The sequence below is a fragment of the Amborella trichopoda genome, chromosome 11, assembly GCF_054954075.1.
Source record: "Amborella trichopoda isolate Santa Cruz 75 chromosome 11, AtrichopodaSantaCruz75HAP2 v2.0, whole genome shotgun sequence".
Classification (NCBI taxonomy): Eukaryota; Viridiplantae; Streptophyta; class Magnoliopsida; order Amborellales; family Amborellaceae; genus Amborella; species Amborella trichopoda.
The window spans coordinates 6,898,522-6,920,189 of record NC_142346.1 but is presented as its reverse complement, the minus strand read 5'-3'; the positions used below and the strand labels follow the sequence as shown (position 1 = coordinate 6,920,189).

General features: G+C 33.3%; 2 protein-coding genes across 3 annotated transcripts; both read right to left on the bottom strand.

Annotated features, from left to right (window-relative positions):
- Window positions 1-2,060: 2,060 nt before the first annotated feature.
- LOC18444346 (G-type lectin S-receptor-like serine/threonine-protein kinase LECRK2) lies at window positions 2,061-4,895 on the bottom strand. Of its 2 annotated transcripts, XM_088851505.1 has the most exons (2): window positions 3,250-4,895; window positions 2,061-3,143 (listed from the first exon to the last, which is right to left on the bottom strand). In XM_088851505.1, exons 1-2 carry the CDS (start codon window positions 3,366-3,368, stop codon window positions 2,186-2,188), a joined length of 1,077 nt encoding a protein of 358 aa, XP_088707631.1. In that variant the 5' UTR covers window positions 3,369-4,895; the 3' UTR covers window positions 2,061-2,185. The 2 variants fall into 2 exon arrangements, with proteins under 2 accessions (XP_088707631.1, XP_020529406.1); XM_020673747.2 differs by having other exon boundaries at window positions 2,061-4,638.
- A 13,094-nt stretch (window positions 4,896-17,989) lies between these two features.
- Window positions 17,990-18,883, bottom strand: LOC18444344 (G-type lectin S-receptor-like serine/threonine-protein kinase LECRK2). Its single transcript, XM_006854517.1, has one exon. The coding sequence runs from the start codon at window positions 18,881-18,883 to the stop codon at window positions 17,990-17,992; it is 894 nt and encodes a 297-aa protein (XP_006854579.1).
- Between the last annotated feature and the right edge of the window lie 2,785 nt (window positions 18,884-21,668).

Sequence of the window (21,668 nt, the reverse complement as noted above, 5' to 3'; positions counted from 1 at the left end):
GAAGTGAAAACTGAACTTAAATAATTTAAAAAACAGGATTAAATTATTAGAATTAACCAATGAATTAACTGATAATCCATCAGAAGATGAAGAAATAGAATTTGATAATCTATTAGCCAAAAGTAATAGCCCTTTGTACAAATTTAAAATTGAAAAACAACTTGATAAACAAAAAATGACCGGTCGGAAAGAACTTGGTGATTTTTGCCAACAATTTGGATACAGTCTAAATCTTTCTCAAAATAAACCCCGTAAAAGAAGAAAACAAGAAAAACGAAAAAAATCATATAAAAAATTATATAAGAAAAATAAACATAAAATAGAAAAATATGAAAAACCTCTTAAAGAAAGTTCTAAATATAAAAAACATAAAAGAAAAATACCTAGATGTTATAAATGTGGAAAATTAGGACACTATAAAAATAATTGTAATATAAAGAAAAAGATAGAATAATTAATATTAGATGAAATTATAAGAAATCAATATATATATATATATATATATATATATATATATATATATATATATATGGGTGCAGTTAGCATACAGATGCATCCGTAGCTGTAGAGGTAAGGTGCACCTTCAAATTTTATAATGGTATATAATTTTGATGTAAAATGTTTTTAGGATTATCTCAAAATCTATTTTTATATCTAATTATGAAATTTTAAATTTCAAAAATGGTTAAAATCAAGTAGATCTATAAACATATGAAAATCTTGAAAATGGACGGTGTAAATAGTATGTTGTAAAATGCACTATTTATGATACTTAAAATCTTTTTATTTTTTATGGTCATACATCTTGATATCCAGATGATCCATCAAAGAGTTTTTCAACATTAAAACTACCTTTTTTGATGGATTTTTGAGGAGCATCTGTAGCTTTACATATAAAGTTGCAACCTTATATAAACTTTTTCCATATATATATAGAGCCTCGGCTATATATATATATATATATATATATATATATATATATATATATATATATATATATATATATATATATATATATATATATATATATATATATACGAGGCTCTAAATAATCAAATTAGAGCTTATCTCAAAAGTTTTACTAGAAGAGGTTATTTTGATGCCCAAATATCCTACAATTGATCATCTCGACATCAAGATGCATGAACATGAGAAAAAAATGGATTTCAATTTTTTGAAATAGCGCATATTGTAACGCATTTTTGGACCATCAATTATCGAGATTTCATAGATCTGCTCGTTCTACACTATTTTTTAAACTTATAATTAAAGATGAAAATATATTTTAAGACTACCACAAAGATTTCCAGCATTGAAACATTATTTCTCGACACTATTTGAAGGTGGGCTCTAATCTGATTGTTTAGAGCCTCGGCTCTATATAGATATTATACATCTCTACAACTTGAAGTCCAAATTACTTTTTTGAAATATTATTTGGTCCCCTCAAAGCATTTTTAGTGAAATTATGCTTTTTTTTTTTTATCTTCTGAGTAGTTTAGTGGGGATGAGTCCCTTACTTATGATAAAAATGAAACTCAAGATATTATGTTATAGCGCTCCGCCACCCTAACCACCCAGCCTTGTGCCCATTTCTAATACCCACTGAAATTCTGGATTCGAAATGTCTATCATTACACTACTGGTGTATTGTATACCTAGCAATTCATCTTCTGCATAATATAAGTGGTTAAGAAACAATTATGAAATTCGTTATAACAGGTTTTGATGATCGGGCAGGGGCTAGTTGGAATCAAAATACGGGGAAACTTGTGAACACAAAATTATACACAATTTTTTAAATAACTGAAATGAGATGTTCCTTCAAGAATTACAGCTATAATAGGCGTCATGACAAATGCATAATCAGTAAATATATAACGCTCAAGCAGATAAACATTCATCTCAATCATATTTTTAGGTTATAGGCAACATACCCAATGTTTTTGCAAGAATCATGTCTTGAACTCCCCAAAATAATTGCTTCAACCAAGAGCTACTGAAATCAAAGCCATATAAGCTAGAAATGCCTAAAAAGAAACAGAGCACTCAAATGTAAATGTGAACAACAATCAAGTATATTTTGATTTCCATGAGAGAAACTTAAGTACAAAGTTACAGACCGTTACATAAAAACCCGATACCACTATCAATCTGCAATTATTTCATCATGGCTCTTTTGTAACTAACTCGAGCTGATAAAAGAACTTGGGCTTGGGGGACGCGGTATGTCCACCGTGCCTTCAAGCATCAAAACCACCTTCTTCATTGAGGGCCTCAATGCAGGGTCATCTTGCACACACCATAAACCCACCATCACCATTCTCTCCAGCCTCTTATTCTCAACACCCTCAGTCTCAGCCACTCTTTCCAATTTCTCCAATTCCCCAGCTTCAAAGCAGTTATAAACCCAATCAATCAATACGACTTCATCCTCGGGAGCTCCTGACTCTATAGCTTTTCGGCAACATATGATCTCCACTAACATGATCCCAAAACTATACACATCCGCCTTGACGGTTATCGACTGATTCTTGTACCATTCAGGAGCAACATATCCCCTAGTGCCACGAACCCCAGTGTAAGTCCTTGTTTGTTCGGGTTTCAAAATCTTTGCAAGACCAAAATCCGATATCTTGGCAGTTTGAAAGTCATCAAGAAGTATGTTTTGGGGCTTTATGTCACAGTGGATGATTTGGGTCACACACTCTTCATGCAAATATAATAGCCCTCGAGCTATGTCCAGAGTAATACCAACCCTTTGGAACCAATCGGGTCGGGACTCTGTTTTGAAGAGATGGCTAGCAAGTGACCCATTGCTCATGAACTCATAAACCAAGAACCTGTGAGAGCCTTCATTACAGTAACCGAATAATCGAACAAGGTTTCTATGATGGGTTTTTCCAATCACATTCATCTCTGTTTGGAACTCTCTTTCTCCCTCTTCAATCACCTTCTCGAGCTTTTTGACAGCAACTTTTGTGTTGCAAGGGAGAGAGCCTAAGTACACAGTTCCAAAAGCGCCTTGACCAAGCTCTTGATTGAACCTGTGAGTTGCTTTTTCTAACTCTGAGTAGCTAAAGGACCTAAGGTTCACCTCATTTGGGGCATTTTTAACCTGTTTCATGAGCTTCTGGTAGTGCCTTCCAACACGTGAATTATAGTAAAGAAAGCTAGAAATCAATACAAGGATTATGGAGAATGCCATTAGGATCAGCCCAATAATTAGTAGAATTTTTTGATGCTCACCTTTGTTTCTGCCATTGATTCCTGCTGAAGAATTTTGTCCTGCTGTTTTGATGAAAGCTTTCACTGAACTTCCAGTTATCCTTTTCATATACCTTAAAGGCAGAGGCTGTTTCTTGCATTGATTGTTTTCGAACAGAATGGCCATGCAAGCCCTATCATCCAAGCAAGCTTGCTCGCATTCTTCTTCACTTGCTGATAAGATATCGAAAGCATTATCTGCCCAATTTATATTCTCCATTGGAAACATCATACAGCCCTGAATTCCTTCTTTTACTCTGCAGTCATCCTCTCCAGTGAAGTTCCTTTGACAACCCTGAGAATTCCCATTTGGGTCGATAAGTACAAAACCAGGGGGACATAAGCAGGTTGGAGTAACATCCATTAGAGTACAGTAGCTATTAAACCCACACAGCCCATAAACCTCACATGGGTCATTAGCAGCAGACCATACAAGGGAGCTGCCATTTCCCTCCAAATTTTGCAAAAACAGTTCGAAATTACCACCTGGTTCAAGCCTTGCTCTATAAATAGACCTTCGATCTTGCGAATTTGTGATATTCTTTATGTTGGAACCAGTTGAATCAAGCAGATACATATGGCCATCTTGGGCTAAATTCAGAGTCACAGCGTCCCCTTTTCCCTGTGTTCGCGTAAACCAGTATGCGTTGGCTGGTGTGAGTATCGTCCTTGCTCCATCCACAAGATAGTAGAGAACAAGATTTCCATCAGTTTGCATTATCAGTTGGTATTTTCCGGTTGAGTGATTAGTTTCCGAGACACTAGAGCTGAGTTTGGTACTCAGCGTCTGTCCTGATAAAATGGTGTCCGTTGGGGAATCGAAGCTTTCCCATATTGCCCGAGAATCAGAATTGTATAAAACGAAATTACCATCATCGAGCATGGAAGCCGAAGAGGCCGGTAATGAGTTAAGGTGTATGGGTTCTAATTGGGCTTGACTGTTATTTAGGATGAGTCCACCATTCCTGGATAGAGTGACAAAAGAACCAACTGAAAAGGGAGGACCATTTCTGTTTGCACTCCAAACCAGGACTTTTTCCAGTGTTTTCGGCATCCAAATTCCTACTAAGAATTGTTGGGGGTCTTTGAGAGGATAGAAGCCGAAGGCAAAGTTACCAGAAGGTGAGAGCCAGTAACTGAGGCCTCTACCATTTGGGGTGGGGGAGAGAGAAGAACCCAAGCTTATGTTTTGTGATTGGGCTGATGAGAAAGAAATTGTGATTAAGCAAAGTAGCAGCATCAGAACGGATTACATTAATGGAGTAGAAATGCAGCCAAGAATGTTGTTTCCTGTGTAAAGCTTGATCATGGAGAAAGTTGTGAGGGAATGAATAAGAGTGAAGGTAGAGGGATCTTCTATGTCAATACACTTGAATAGCTGATGATCTTAAATGCCAAGAAAAAGGTTTTGAGGCCAAAAACGTGTGGTTTGGAGTCAATAGTCAATACCTCAAAGCCTTGCCGTGTGGAGTTGGCTCAGTAAGGAGAGAAGTGGGTCTATTCTGAATGCATGAATCCACTAGTACGTGTTCTAGGGGTGGCAACGAGTTAGGTCGAACCCAGACCCGACAAATACTATAGGACCTGGATTCGGACTCGAAAATATAATGTGGGATCGGTCCCGGGACCTGACCCAAAAATCAAAATAGTTATGTATTTAAATATATTTAAATATATTTCATAAATTTGTTCAATATATACATTCATTATTTTAAATATGCGGTTTATATAGAGCTAAGGCTCTAAACAATCAAAATAAAGCGCATCTTCAAATAGTATCAAGAAATGTGGTTTCAATACTGGAAATCGTTGTGATAGCATTAAAATATATTTTCACATTAATTATAAAATTTAAAGCTTCAAAAATAATGTAGATCTAGCTGATCTATGAAAATCTTGAAAATTTACGATCCAAAAATACATTACAAGATGTACTATTTCCAAAACTTGAAATCCATATTTTTCTCATACCCATGCATCTTGATGTTGAGACGATTAATTTGAGGATATTTGGATATCAAAACAACCTCTTCTAGTGAAGTATTTTAGGTGCGCTCTAATTTGATTGTTTAGAGCCTCGGTTATATGTAAACTTTTTCCTTTAATTAAATAAATATAACTATATTTAAATATCAATAATATTCGGGTTGGGTTGGGTCTTCATTTACCCGGACTCGAACCCGAATAGTGTTTGGGTCCATTGCCATCCCTAAGACGTTCTCTAGGTGAAACCTCAAATTATGTTCTCACTCTTCATAATGAGAAAATTTTCAAATACATCTAAATTTTCAATAATATAATGATTTATCTTTTTTTAACTATTCTAACTCGAAGCCATGTGTATTTTGATAGGTATTTTGGAATTAAGTAAAGAAAATGAGTAAAATGTTAAATTGTTGATCTTTCATGTATATTTTGTTAAATTTCCTTTTTATTTTTAGTTTTGCAACATTCTTTATAGAAATAAGATTAGGATGTTCTACATCGTCTTTTTTAATTAGAGGATTAGATATGATACATCTTTTAAAAATGGGTCAAGAGGTAGCACACCTTTTTAATAATATAAAATTTACACCATCCAAATAAAATAAATGGTGGAGATTAGTGCAATCTCTATAAATAACTCTTTTCATATGTGTAAAGAAATTCACATGTTGGGTAAATGGTCTTTTGGCACCAAATTCTACAATTGGTACCATGGTCAGATTTGTTTGACTCCAACACTTTTAATCATTTATGTTCAAAAAATAAAAAGATATAAACGGAACCCAAAAAAAATTCTCAAAAAAAATAAAAAGATCTAAATGGAACCCAGAATTTGAACCGCTCATCCCGTACATCTAATCCATTTGGGCTAAAAGCCGGTTTAAAAAATAAGAAAACATAAAATTAAGGGGAATTCAGATAAGAGGGACTTGGATCACCCACCCAACGAATCGATCTGGTTTGGCAATGGCAGCGTTTTAAAATCCTTTTGAGCCCGGAAAAATGTATAATGTGCGTGGACGAAGCACTCAAGAAACAACATTATAGAATTAAATTTCGGATTTGGAAAGTGCGACATATATATCGTACACGGTTCATTTACCATGAGACATTCACCATTTGTTCCGGAAAATTGATGGTGGAGATTAATCACATGCCCAAGTACTATTAATTTTTACTATTGATCGATATATTAATTTTTATTATTGAAAGGAAAATAGTGGTGGAAGTTCACACTTTAGATGGGTTTCAGAAATTTCACTCATGAGTGTTTCATTTTCTGAATGGAAAAGTATATTATCCACTACTTGGGCATGGTAGGGCTAGCCTGGCAGGCCTCTTCGGCTTGGTTTGTGTCAGGTTGGGCTGCGGCCGGTCGTATTTGGACCTGGGCCAGGTTGGCTTGGCCCCGGCCCGACCCATTACCAGCCCTAGTGCACGGTACATAGGTATCCTTCCTCCATCTATCATCATGGATGGTAGAGATGACTGTAGCTGGTGAATGCCCATCATAGGGAACTAATCTGAATTTCATGGCTCACAATTAGGAATGGACAACCGATGTCTTGGCTGACCATTTGCGATGATCAAATGCCTGTTGTATACTTTCACTGTAACACAAAAACTCAAACACAACCACAATAATTATCTCAAATTTTTACCATACATTGTGGTGGTAAGCAGAATGCCTTCCTATGGAACAAGTAACTATAGTCCTAATATTTCTTGCGATCTCCAGAGAAATTACATTTTTTGTTACACTCGTGAAATTAAGTGGTTGGGTGTATATTACTAGCTATACACAAAGTTCAAAATAAAATTTTTTGAATGCTGTAACACACTTCAATCCATTCGATTTCATATTCAATAGTGAATGATTGAGACATCTTTGTACCAAAAGTAAATAGTCATAGTATGACTTTCGTTTTTATATATTTCATGGTACTAATTATTTTCATCACTTCAGCCATTTTAATTAACAAAATTTTAATTGAATACTTTCTTTACTCTTGGTGATTGGTCTAGTCCAAATTTTTTTACAAAAATACCACGGCATTTTGGAAGTTAATGTCCTGAAATTTTATTTGTAGAGTGTCATTGTATTTTAATCAAAATTTCAACTTTACCCTATATGGAAAACACGATAGTACGCATTGCCTTGTAGTAATATTTACAAAATTACCTATACTTACTGATGACGAGACCACAAAAAGTAATTTTTTAAAACAATAGACTACAAAGTTAGTAAATCTACCGTTCACAACCCTCTTTATCTTTTAACCTTTGTAATTTGAAGAGTTGTGAAGTTTAGATTATTCCATATATGTATATATATATGGAATATATTACAAAACGTCTATAGGTGAAAATGAACAGCGATTTTGTTAACCCTCATCACCGTCCAAAGTTCATCATACGGTCACGATTATATGGTAGTGTTTCATTTTTTACTTTTTTTTTTTACAAATCCAAATGATCTGAAATTTGGAGTGTGTGTTCATCAAAAATAGAAAAATCTGCGAAAAATATCAAAAAAATATTTTACATGAAATAAATTGACCAAAATACCTCTAAAATGTTTCAGGGGTATTTTCATCAATTTAGTTTTTACGAATTATTTTTTTTATATTTTTATTAGGTGTGCCTCACTAAGAAGCACACACACTTCAAATTTCAGATCATTCTGATTTGTAAAAATAAAATGAAAAATGACATACTACCAGACAATCATGACAATGTGATGAACTTTGAACGGTGATGAGAGTAGGCAAAATCACTGTTCATTTTCACTTATAGGTGTTGGGAAGACTTTTCTTTTATATATATATATATATATATATATATATATATATATATATATATATATATATATATATATATATATATATATATATATATATATATATATATATATATATATATATATATAATGGATCCCATATTCGAACAAAGGAAAAAATTCTTCTAATTCTTTTGCCCAATGCAGACAATAGTGTTAAATTTGAACTCATGAAGAATAATTTGTCTTCCTTTTTACTTAAACCTATTTAAACCCTCCAGAAAACCTCCTGGGTGGAAGAGAACGTGCTCTAGGCACATGAATATGTTATTAAGAGTGGTGGGTGCCATAATATTTAGAGTTTTATTTTCGACAGATTCTAAATTAATATTGAAAAAATATATTAAATCCCCATCATAACACTAAGGAGCTTCACGTATGTCTCCTTTTCCTAACCAATAAGAAAGGTTGCTTTGATGTCAACTTTTTTTCCAATTGATCATTTGGATCATGCTTAGAAATGATAAAAAAGATTTATAAGACTTAAAACTAATTCATCCTGAAGCATATTATTTGAAATGTCCATCTTCAAGAATTTCAATTATTTATTTATTTGATTGATCTATGGAGCTTTACACTTTATGATTACATGTGGAGACATATTTTCAGGTCATCATAAGAGTTCATAGTTCCAAAAGTACCTTCTCTGACCAAATTTGAAGGAGCACCTTACTTTCATTATTAATAGTGGTGTCTTACATCAGTCATGCCCCTTTTACGTACTGGTAGGACTTTCTTGTACATCTCATCTTCCCTTATGGGTCATATGGGTCCTTAGATACACAAATCCTTGAATTGTCTCAATACTTGGTTTTGCATATTCTAGTATACATAAAATCTACTTTTGAACACAATGTTGTTTGGCTGGAAGAACCCAATATATGAAAAATATTGTATTTCATCATGAAGATGAAAATCAGGTTTTACCTATTTTTAGTTAATGCAGTTTAGCGGTTCATTCTATAAGTTGATGATTCCCTAGTAATACATGGCCAATAAAAAAGATTTTTTGATAATATAACAAATAAATTAGACAGTTGGGAACATATTTTGCCTTATTTTTATAGGTTGAAGTTTTTTGCGTATCCAGAAAAAAATGACAAGACCCCTAGTCGAAAGCTCATTGCATATCTCCGAATCTTTTTCTTGATTCATATGGACAATCTCTGCATATACTTCCAATTATAAGATATGCATATCTTCACTTTATAAAACCACAAAATCAGCTCAATTTATCTTTCTCTTTTTCTGCAACAAGAACTAAAACAGCTCAATTTATCTTTCCCATTTTCTCCAACATCATTTGAGTGATGTATGAATATATCTTAATTTTTGCTTGGATTTTCTTCCCATTCACAATCTCAGTTAAGAATAATATTACAGAACCCTAGAATTACCATAGAAGAATAGGGGAAAAAAAAATTTGCATAAAACGACATGTGAATAAGGGAAAAAATGGCAGAATGATCTAGTGTAAGTTGAGCATCCCGCTGGGAGGTGAGCAAGAGTGGAGAAAAGGTGCAGGCAGGGGGTGCAATGGCGTGGCGAAGAAATTGGGGGTGGAGAGAGTAGATGAAAAGGGGAGAGTTTCTATCAATGGGAGGTGTCAACAACGAGGAAAGCCCAGTATTTCCAATTCTTAGATATGTTCATTCTAGGGTTTTTTTTTTTTCTTTTTGAAATGAGCTTATACCCTGTACTTAGTTTTGGGTGCTTTTGAAGATTATCAAAAGATGGTTTAAGGTCAAAATGCATCCAAACAACCCAACTCGTCCCAAAGCTAGGATATCTAAAACCAGCGTTTCCTAATAATAGGTCCCAAATGGTGTGTTTATTTTTTTGGAAGACGTTATTTTGAAAACCACATTTTCTAAGGAACTGGATATCATAAGTTTTACGACCACTCATTGAACTTGTAGTATTCACGTTTTAATTTTAAATTTAAGACAAGTGGATACCGCAATATCCAGTTTTAACAAGGCACTTCCCCATGATCAAATACGAAAGTGCGACATTACTGGAAGCGCAGTTTCGAAAACATACACGCCCTAATACTAACTGATGCAAATGATATTAAGGTTATTATAATTTTTATTATTCTTTAGTTTATCTATTCAAGAATAGGAGAGGAGATGCGCAGAGATATTTGTGGGCATTGAGTTTGTTTGTGAGTTGATATTTATAGATTTGTGTTAATTAGTTATTGATTGATTTGGGTTACATAGTTTGGAATATAAATAGATAAGGTTAAATTAGGGAGCTGGTTTAGGAATGTAAGAAGATAAGGTTAAATAAAAAATAGTTTTTAGGCTTTGGATAAAAGGGATGGTACGTGAGGTTAAGAGAAGAGAGAGAAAATATGGAAGAAGAGATAAAATAGGAAAAATGTAGAGGGAGTTTTTCTTATTAATGTTTATTTTTATTTTTTTTTGTTTATTTAAAAGGAGATTTTCCTTAATTGTAAAAAAAAAAAGAAGATAGATAAGTTAATAAAATTTAGTTTTGTGAAGAGATTTTTTAAGTGGATTTCTTTATAAATTTTGAGAGAAAGTATATTACTTTAACTTTATTTATTTATTTTTTTTTGAGGTTTTATTTTTTTACCTCACCAACCCTCGTTAAGCACGCTAAACTAACCGACGGTACGAGACTTCCATCAAGCTTGAATTGGGGTCCTTGGCGTACTTATTGTTCTTAGTTGTCCATTACGATGTATGACTTTTGAAGAGCATTCAAAAGTAAATATTTGACTTTTGTAGCATTCGTGGACCTTAAATATCAGTAATCAAAGATGAGAAGGAGCGCACCAAGCTACACTTCAGAAAATTATGTAAAAAACTATATTTAAACATTAACATATAAATCCTTGGATTTTCCATGGATAATCGCTCACCTCTCAAACCCGATCCGATTAAGGTCAATGTGAGTTAAATCGTCCGTTGAATATGGTGATTATCCAAAATCATCCACATAAAAAAATATCATATTTATGTGAGATTATAATTGATATTGATAAGTTTTCTAAAGATAATAGAAATTAAAAAACATTGGGACTTTGGAATACATCACTGGGCACTTGAAATACATGTAACACCTATAGGAAGTTTCCTATTTGGTGCGAACTTCTAGCCTTATATATATATATATATGGTATGAAAGTGTAGAGAATTTATATGCCCTATTTGAGTCACCATATAGAAAATATGGCTTCATCTAGAGAGAGGCGTAGAGCCTTGTCAGCATCGACAAAGCAGCAAGGTCTCCCTTAGATAAGAGAGCTTCCTACAGAGAGAAACGTCACAAATGTACCTCTTGTAAATTGAGAGGTTGGTTTCTTGTAGAGAAGTGGTTCCATGAAGATTTTGAGTAGTTTCCTCTTTAGAGAGATAAAATTTCGATTGCTCTCAAAGTTCTCCTGAACAGTGGTTTAATTATAGAATAGAGATAGTCTCTTCCTAGACAGTGGTTTAGCTGTAGAAAGATATGAGAGGTCGACGATGGTGCCGATGAAGAGATTGGGTCTAAAAGAGTTTAATCGACTAGGTTTTGTCGAGGATTATAGAGGTAACTTGATATCCAAAAATCTGTAACGTAACTTTCATTCGTATAGTGGTTTTCAGTTTGTGGTGCCCGTGGATATAACCCTCTTGGGGTGAACTACATAAATCTTTGTGTTCTTGCGGCGTGTATGTTTCGTGCTTTATTTCTCATATTATGGCTCATGCTCTCTGCTATTTAATTTCCGGCTGGATAAGTATATGATCTTGGTACAATTCAACTTTGGGATTCTTGCTTCCACATCTAAGAGGGTTATTAAATCCTAACATCATCTTTAGAACTCTTCAAAACTTTCTCATGTAGCACTAGCTGATTTCGAACATGTCGTGCAAGGTTTATTTCACCCTTGAAAGTACCTAGCAGGTCATCCCTTGGGCCTCCATTTCATTCATAACCATTGTTTCTCTTCATCTTCAAGGGATTCTTAGATCTATATGCTAGGGATGAGTTTTGTTTAGATATGGGAGTTTCTTCACATCAGTAAAACCCAATGTGTATTTTTTTACATCAACTAGCAGTTAGTTGATGTGAAAATACTCCCACACTTAATAACATTAAAGAAGTTTTTTTCATATAAAAATATTTCTCAAAAAAATATTTTCACGTATACCAAATATGTTCTTAGTCTTTCTTAAAAGGGATTGTAAAATCCGAATGGACCATGGAAGTTGAATATTATAAGTTTTTAGGTGGGATAATGGCTTTCACATATTTAATCCTTTGCTCTGCTCTGGCAAGGCTACATATTTTCTTCCCTCTCAATTCCCTAAAGAGACGATTTATACGACCGGCATACGTGAATTGGACGTGAATTGACTTTTGTTGTGGATGTCAGCACTTGGCACTTCAAAATTCAAAGAAATGTTTTAAAAATTACCTCGACCAAAGTTATCTCGCCATTGGCCAAGGCAAGTAATTTAGCCGAGTTTGATTGAGTTATGTACAACTCCTAAGATAATGTTAATAAAAAAAAAAAGTAAAATAATTGTAAAAAATAATTAAAAGAAAAGTGGTTATAAAAATCATTTGAAGAATAAAAAAAGAGGAAAAAAATATATAAAAGATATATTATTGAAAACTTTAATTTATGCCTTAAATATAATAATAAAAAATAAAATTTTGAAATTCACAAATCATTCTAATATCTATCAAAATCATCTAAAAACATGCTTTTAACATAATGGTGATTTCCTAATTTTTTATATTTTTTACTTTTTGTTTTTTTTTAAAAAATTTCTTACCAATTTTTTTATGTTTGGCGAGTTGGGCACCCGACTCTACTTGCCAATAGAGACTAGGTTGTGTCGGTCAAGTCCCATCACAATCAGTCGGGTCGAAAAGCATCCTTGAAAGGATGCACTTCCTCAATCAAATAAATTAGCTTCGCTTTTTATTGAGTTCTTTCAAAGTATTTATTTCTTTATATTTGTAGGTGCCCCTTGATGAGAAGAAGATACACTTAAAATTTCAAGTAATTTGGATCTGTAGAAAAAAAAAAAATTTCAAGCACTGTCAGACATCTGTGATCATCAGATCAGCCCAGATTCAATCTGGAACGTTGGGCTCATATGTTCATATGAGCTAGTATTATGAACATATGAGCCCAACGTTCCAGATTGAATATGGGCCGATCTGATGATCATGGTGTCTGGTAGTAGTTGAATTTTATTTATTTTTATATAAATCCAAATTACTTGAAATTTTAGGTGTATGTTCTTCTCATCAAGGCGTACCTAATTAAAATATAAAACAAAATTATTCGTGAAAATCAAAATGACCAAAATAGCTCTTGAAAATTTTTGGGGGTATTTTGATCAATTTATTCATGTAAAATAATTTTTGGATATTTTTTAATGATTCACCTATTTTTTATGAACACTCATCTAAAATTTTAAGTGATTTGGATTTGAAGAAAAAAAAAAAATTCAAACACTACTGGACATCCGTGATCATTAGATCGGCCCATATTCAATCTGAGACGTTGGTCTCATATGTTTATATGAGCTAGTGGGCTAATTCCATCTTTTCCCATACATATATATATATATATATATATATACTCTAAACTTCATAACTTTTCAAATTACAAAGGTTAAAGATAGAGAAAGTTGTGGATCCCATATTCGAACAAAAAAAAATAATTCTTGTAAGTCTTTTGGCCAATGCAGACAATAGTGTTAAATTTGAACTCATGAAGAATAATTTGTCTTCCTTTTACTTAAAACTATTTAAACCCTCCAGAAAACCTCCTGGATGGAAGAGAAGGTGTTCTAGGCACATGAATATGTTCTTAAGAGTGGTGGGTGACATAATGTGATATTTAGAGTTTTATTTTCGATAGATTCTAAATTACTATTGAAAAAAAATATATTAAATCCCCCGCATAACACTAAGGAGCTTCACGTATGTCTTCTTTTGCTAGGAAAAAGTGGTAGTAGGGATATGGAAAATTCAATAAGAAAGGTTACTTTGATGTAAATTTTTTTTTCCAATTGATCATTGCAATCTTGAGATGCCTAGATATGATAAAAAAAAATTTATAAGACTTAAAAATAATTCATTTAGTAGTATATTATCTAGAATGTCCATTTTCAAGACTTTCAATTATTTATACATTTGATTGATCTAAACCATTTTATGGAGCTTTACACTTTATGATTACTTGTGAAAACATATTTTCAAGTCATCATAAGGGTTTATGGTTCCGAAAGGACCTCCTCTGACAAAATTTGGAGCACCTTACTTTGATTATTAATGGTGGGGTCTTACATAAGCCATGTCCTTTTTACATAGTCGTAGTACTTTCTTGTACATCTCATCTTCCCTAATGGGCGGTCTAGGTCCCAGGATACACAAATCTTCGAATTGTCTCAACCCTTGGTTTTGCATATTCTAGTATATGTAAAAACTACTTTTGAGAATAATGTTGTTTGATTGATTGCTGGAAGAACCCAATATATGAAAAATACTGTATTTGGCACCATGAAGATGAAAATCAAGTTTTGCTTGTTCTTAGTTAATGTAGTTTAATCGTTCATTTTATAAGTTGATGATTCCCTAGTAATACATAGCCAATAAAAAATATTTTTTGATAATAATTAGGCTGTTCGGATCATATTTTTCCTTATTTTTATAGGTTGAAGTTTTTGCATATCCAGAAAAAAATGACAAGACCCGTACTCCAAAGCTCATTGCATATCTTTGAATCTTTTTCTTGATTCATATGGACAATCTCTGCATATACTTCCAATTATAAGATATGTGTAGCTTCACTTTATAGAACTACAAAATCAGCTCAATTTATTTTTCTCTGCAACAAGAACTAAAACAAAGTCCAACAGCCTTTGAGTGATGTATGAATATATCTTAATTTTTGCTAGGATTTTCTTCCCATTCACCGTCTCAGTTAAGAATAATATTAGGTAACTCTATATTTACCATAGAAAAACATGAATAGGGGGAAAAAAAAAAATTTGCATAAAACAACATTTGAATAGGGGAAAAAATGGCAGAATGATTTTTTGTGTTGGTCGAGCATCTCAATGGGAGGTGAGCAAGAGTGGAGAAATGGTCCAGGCAGGAGTACGTAATGGCGTAGGGAAGATAGAGAAGATGAAAATGGGAGAGTTTCTATCATTGGGAGGCATCAATAACGAAAAAAGCTCGGTTTTTCCAATTCTGATATATGTTCAATCTAGGGTTTTTGTTTTTCTGAAACGAGCCTATACTCATTTTAGGTGCTTTTAAAGATTAGCAAAACCTAGTTTTGAAAGTCAAAATACATCCAAACAACCCAACAGGTTCCAAAACTAAGATATCTAAAAACAGGTTTTGCTAATGATAGGTCTCAAATGACCCAAAAAGATGACTTTATTTTTTGAAAAATGCTATTTTGAAAACTACATCTTCCAAAGAACTGGATATTATAAATTTTATGACCACTCATTGAACTTGCCTTATTCACATTTTAATTTTAAATTTAAAACAAGTGGATACCGCAATATCCACTTTTAGTACAACACTTTCCTATGATCAAATACAAAAGTGCGACATTACTGGAATTGCAGTTTTGAAAACACACACGCCCTAATACTAACCCTCGTTAAGCATCTCCAAACTTACCGCTGGTACGAGACTTCCGTCAAGCTTGACTTGGGGTCGTTGGAGTATTTATTAGTATTCATTGTTCTTAGTGGCCAATTACAATGTATATGACTTTTGAAGAACGTTCAAAAATAAATTTTTGGCTTTAGTAGTATTCGTGGACCTTAAGTATCAGTAATAAAAAATGAGGAGGACCGCACCAAGCTACATTTTAGATAATTATGTAAATATTATATATTTAAACATTGACATATTATTCTTGGGATTCTCCATGGAGAATCGCCTACCGCTCAATCCTTATCCCATTAAGGTCAATGTGAGTTGAATTGTCTGTTGGATATAGTCGTTATCCAAAATCACTCGTAAGGAAATCTCATATTATGTAGGATTATGAATGATATTGATAAGATGTTGGGGTTTTTTCACACCAGTTAGACCTAATGTATTTTTTTTTACATCGATTAGCAGTTAGTTGATGTGAAAATACTCTCATACTTAATGATTTTTTAGAGTTTTTTATATGTGAAAATAATTCTTACCAAATATATCATCCGTCTTTCTAAAAAAAGATTGTAAAATCCGGATGGACTCTCTAAGTTAAATGTTATAAGTTTTTACGTGGGATAATGGTTTTCACATATTTAATCCTTTGCTCAGCTCTTACAAGGCTGCATCATTTTCTTCCCTCTCAATTCCCTTGAAAGAGACGATTTGTACAATCGGCATACGTGAATTGACGTTTATATGTGTTGCCAGGACTTAGCACTTCAAAATGCCGTAGAAAGTTTGTTAGTTCAAAATTCAAAGCAATGTTTTAAAAATCGCTTTGGCTAAAATATCTGGCATTTGGTCAAGGTGAGTAAACTTGGCTGAGTTATGTACACCTAATAATGTAAAAAAGTAAAAAAAAAAGAGCAAAATATTTTTAAAAAATAGTTTAAAAAAAAAAGGTTATAAAAATCATTTGAAGAATAAAAAAAGACGAAAAAAATCTATAAAAGATATATATTATTGAACAATTTAATTTATGCCTTAAATATAATAATAAAAAATTTAAAATTTGAAATTCACAAATCATGTAAAACCTGTTTCTAGCATAATGATGATTTCCCAATTTATATTATATTTTTAACTTCTTTTTTTAACTTTCTTAGCAATTTCTTTAGTGTTTGGAGAGTTAGGCACCCGACTCTACTTGCCAATAGAGACGAGGTTGTGTCGGTCACGTCCGAGCACACTCAGCCCGGTCCAAAAACATCATTGAAAGGATGCACTTCCTCAATCAAATAAATTAGCTTTGCTTTTTATTGACTTCTTTCAAAATATTTAATTTTAATGCAACTTAGATGTTTAAAATCCTAAATTTAACTTGAAGTATGCTAATACTTCAAAAACTTTCCAATTAATTATTTATATTGTCTCAATTTTCAATAATTTTCTATAACTATTATTATTTCTTAAATTTAATTTTTTTTCTGACTTGGATTCTTGATCAAGGGAGGGAAAGAGATATTTAAATAAGGAAAAAGTTTATATAAGGTTGCAACCTTATAATGTTGAGCTACGGATGCACCTCAAAAATCCATCGGAAAAGTTAGTTTTAATGTTGAAAATCCCTTTGATTGATCATTTCGACATCGAGATGTATGATCATGAAAAATAAAGATTTTAAGTATCAAAAATAGTGATTTTACAACATATTATCTACGCCATCCATTTTCAAGATTTTCATATGTTTATAGATCTACTTGATTTTAACTATTTTTGAAATTTAAAATTTTATAATTCGATATAAAAATAAATTTTAAAATAATCTTAAAAACCCGTTACGGATGCATCGGTATGCAAACCGCACCCTTTTTAATAATTGATTTGCTCTGAAGTCATATTCTAGCATAAATTCTTGCTTTAGTTTTTCACCCTTTAAATAATTGATTTGCTCTGAAGTCATATTATAGCAGAAATTCTTGCTTTAGCGTTTCAAGAAAGAAAATGAGAAAATTAAAACCAATGTTAAGAAAACTCAAAACTTGCCATCCTATTTATTTTTCCATGGTAATCTACATATATTTGAATGGATTCTATGGAATTACAGAAGGAAAGACGAACATCTCTCTCTCTCTCTATCCCACTCTTTTCCTCTAAGACAAACATATTTCTCCCTCTCTCTAAAAAAAACTAAACAAGAACTTCTCTCTCTATTTGTACAAAAAAAAAAAAAAGACATCTCTCTCTCTAACCAGATGAGAACTCATTTCGGTTGATACGCCACCATTTTCTCTCGAGAAAACAGACCAGGAGCCGTGTTCCCACCATAAGAACAGCAGCACAAACAAGCACAAACCCTATGACCACAAGCTTGTTCCCTATCTCTCTTCCCTCCACACCGACTTTCTCACTCCTCGCCACGCCGCCTCCACCTCTAACGAACGTCGACCGCCACCCTTCCATGTCCGTCAATCCATACTTCAAAGGTTCACTCATTTTGGTACACTCACCCTTCACATACACAACAGCTCTGCATACACAATCCTCAGAGCAAGACTTTGTGCACTCGGTCTTGTTAACATTGAGTATCTCACAACCCCTGCTAGCCCACACCGTGTTTTTTAACTCGGTCATCGACTCTCCCAAGTCACTAGATTTTCCTACCGAGTCTAGCATTTTGCACCCTTCAGTGGGGTTTCCTGGGTGGGTGTAATCGAACCCAGGTATGCAGAGGCATTTGGGCTCGTCAGAATCGCCTAAGGTGCAGTACCTATTGACCCCACAAACCCCCTTGATTTTGCATTGATTTTTGAGAGCCGACCATATGATGGTCACCGAATTTTTACCTTCTTTTGCAAAATTGTGTTGATAAATCCTCAAATTTCCATCAATGTCTAGTGTTGCTCTCAGCATAAAATCATGGCTATCTGAAAACTTAATTCCGGGGGCATTAGAGATGAGTTCAAGAGAGAGCCTACGCAAAGGGATTGGGAAGGTAAGCAATTTCCAGTAGATGTCTTCAGTTGTGGCTATTGAATTGGGGTTCTCCATGGCATACAGGACGAGCAACCCTGATTTGCTTAATCCAAGCCTAAACTTTCCAACTGAATGGTTGGTTTTAGAGGAACTTGAAGCTAGCATTTAACCTGGTAAAAGAACTTGGCCTGATAAAATGGTATCGGTAGGAGAATCGAAGCTTTGCCATATGGTCATAGATTGGGAATTGTGTAGAACCAAATTTCCGTTATCGAGTAAAGCAGCTGAAGATGCTGGTTCTGGGTTATCTGAGATGGGTTTCTCTTGGGCTTCACTGTTTCTCAAAAGGAGGACTCCATTACTGGCTAAGATGATAGAAGAGCCATTAGAGAGAGGAGGAGAGTCTCTATTTGCTGACCAAACCAGTGTTTTTTCAGGGGTTTTAGGCATCCATATTCCTACTATGAAATTTTGTGGATCAGAGAGAGGGTAGAAAAAAAAGGAAAAGCTACCAGAAGGGGAGAGCCAGAAGCTCTTATTGTGACCGATTTGGGTTGTAGAGAGAGAAAATCCAAGGCCTATTTGAGTACCAGTTGGTGACTCAGTTTGGGCAGATGAGAGAGAAAGAGTGGCGAGGAGTTGCAGGAGGAGGAGATAGAGGGGTGGCGCCATTGTAGTGAGTGAGTGAACCTGTTTCTTGAGTTTCGATCGAAACTGGAAATATTAATTAGGAGGGTAAAATGGTGGGGTTTACTGGCGTATTGCCTTGTCGAAATTAAGAGCGTAGAACGACCATGACTTGGGTCAATTAACGCTCATATTACGCCAGCACAACAAAAATCGGGCTCGTCAACTCGGACTTGTCCTTTTTAAGTTGTGTTTTCTGATTTGGGGATTCTAAAAGAGCATTTAAAAATAGTGCGGTTTGTATAAAGCAAGGCTCTAACCATTCAAAGTAAAGGATATCGAGAAATGTGGTTTCAATACTTGAAATCTTTGCAACAACTTGAAAATATATTTTTATATTTAATTATAAAATTTAAAATTTGAAAAATAGTGTAGATCAAACATATTTATGAAAATTTTAAAAATAACGATCCAAAAATACGTTATATTTTCAAAACTTGTAATTCAAATTTTTTGTTTTTTATGTCTATACATCTTGATGTTGAGATGATCAATTTGAGGATAATTGGGCATCAAAACACCTCGTCTAGTTAAATTTTTGAGGTGGGCTCCAATTTGATTGTTTAGAGCTTGGGCACTTTATAAATTTCTTCTTTTAAAAAAAGGGTGCGGTTTCTATAGAGCCTAGGATCTAAACAATCAAATTATAGCCCGCCTTTGAATAGTATTGAGAAATGTGGTTTCAATACTGAAAATCTTTGTGATAACTTTAAATTATAATTTCATCTTTAATTATAAAATTTAAAGTTTAAAAATAGTGTAGAATCAAGCATATCTATGAAAATTTTAAAATTATTTGATTGTTTAGAGCTTGGGCACTTTATAAATTTCTTCTTTTAAAAAAAGGGTGCGGTTTCTATAGAGCCTAGGGTCTAAACAATCAAATTATAGCCCGCCTTTGAATAGTGTTGAGAAATGTGGTTTCAATACTGAAAATCTTTGTGATAACTTTAAATTATAATTTCATCTTTAATTATAAAATTTAAAGTTTAAAAATAGTGTAGGTCAAGCATATCTATGAAAATTTTAAAATTAACTATCCATAAATACGTTATATTTTCAAAACTTGTAATTCAAATTTTTTGTTTTTTATGTCTATACATCTTGATGTTGAGATGATCAATTTGAGGATATTTGGGCATCAAAACACCTCTTCTAGTTAAATTTTTGAGGTGGGCTCCAATTTGATTGTTTAGAGCTTGGGCACTTTATAAATTTCTTCTTTTAAAAAAAGGGTGCGGTTTCTATAGAGCCTAGGCTCTAAGCAATCAAATTATAGCCCGCCTTTGAATAGTGTTGAGAAATGTGGTTTCAATACTGAAAATCTTTGTGATAACTTTAAATTATAATTTCATCTTTAATTATAAAATTTAAAGTTTAAAAATAGTGTAGATCGAGCATATCTATAAAAACTTGAAAATTGATGGCTCAAAAATGCGTTACAAGATGCACCATTTCCAAAAGTTGAAATTCATTCGTTTCTAATGTTCATGCATCTTGATGTCAAGATGATCAATTCGATGATATTTGGGCATCAAAACAACTTCTTCTAGTGAAATTTTTTAGGTGGGCTCAAATTTGATTGTTTAGAGCCTTGGCTCTATATAAACTTTTTCCTTAAGGAAATTATGAAAGTTCTAAAAAATAAGAAATTTGTTTGTAGTATATTTGTTTTATATATTTTCTATCAGTTTTGCAAATATTGAAATTTGTTTTGGCTATGAACATTTATTTTTATATTTTTCCTTGCTTTTTAGATTATTCCATCACAAATTTATTTTTTTAAAACCCATTTTTTCACTACACTTTTACCTCATTTAGATATATTTTGTTTAATTTTACTTTAAATATATTTTTCTTATATTTTAAGATTTTTTGTATTTTTTAGCACTTTTTGGCTTGCCAAGACCCCGCCTGACTCTGCTCGAGTAACTCGAACTTACCCTTAGTTACTCGGCTCAGGTATGCGGCAAGTCCCATCCTCGAATCACTTTTATACAATATCGCATACACATTGTAATATTCGGGTCCGGGTCCAGGTCTGGGTCTGGGTCTCGGTCCCGACCTATACCCGGACCCATTGCCAACCCTACGCTGGGAGATACGATCTATGTACGCCCTTGAGCGAAAGAGCTATAAGGGATTTTGCTTCAAAGAATCACATACATTTGATTGTTCAAGAAATGTATCGTCTTTGCTCAATTTTAAGACATTATTTTTTGTAGACACAGTTTTCTTTTCTTTCTTGCCCTTTTTTGGGTTG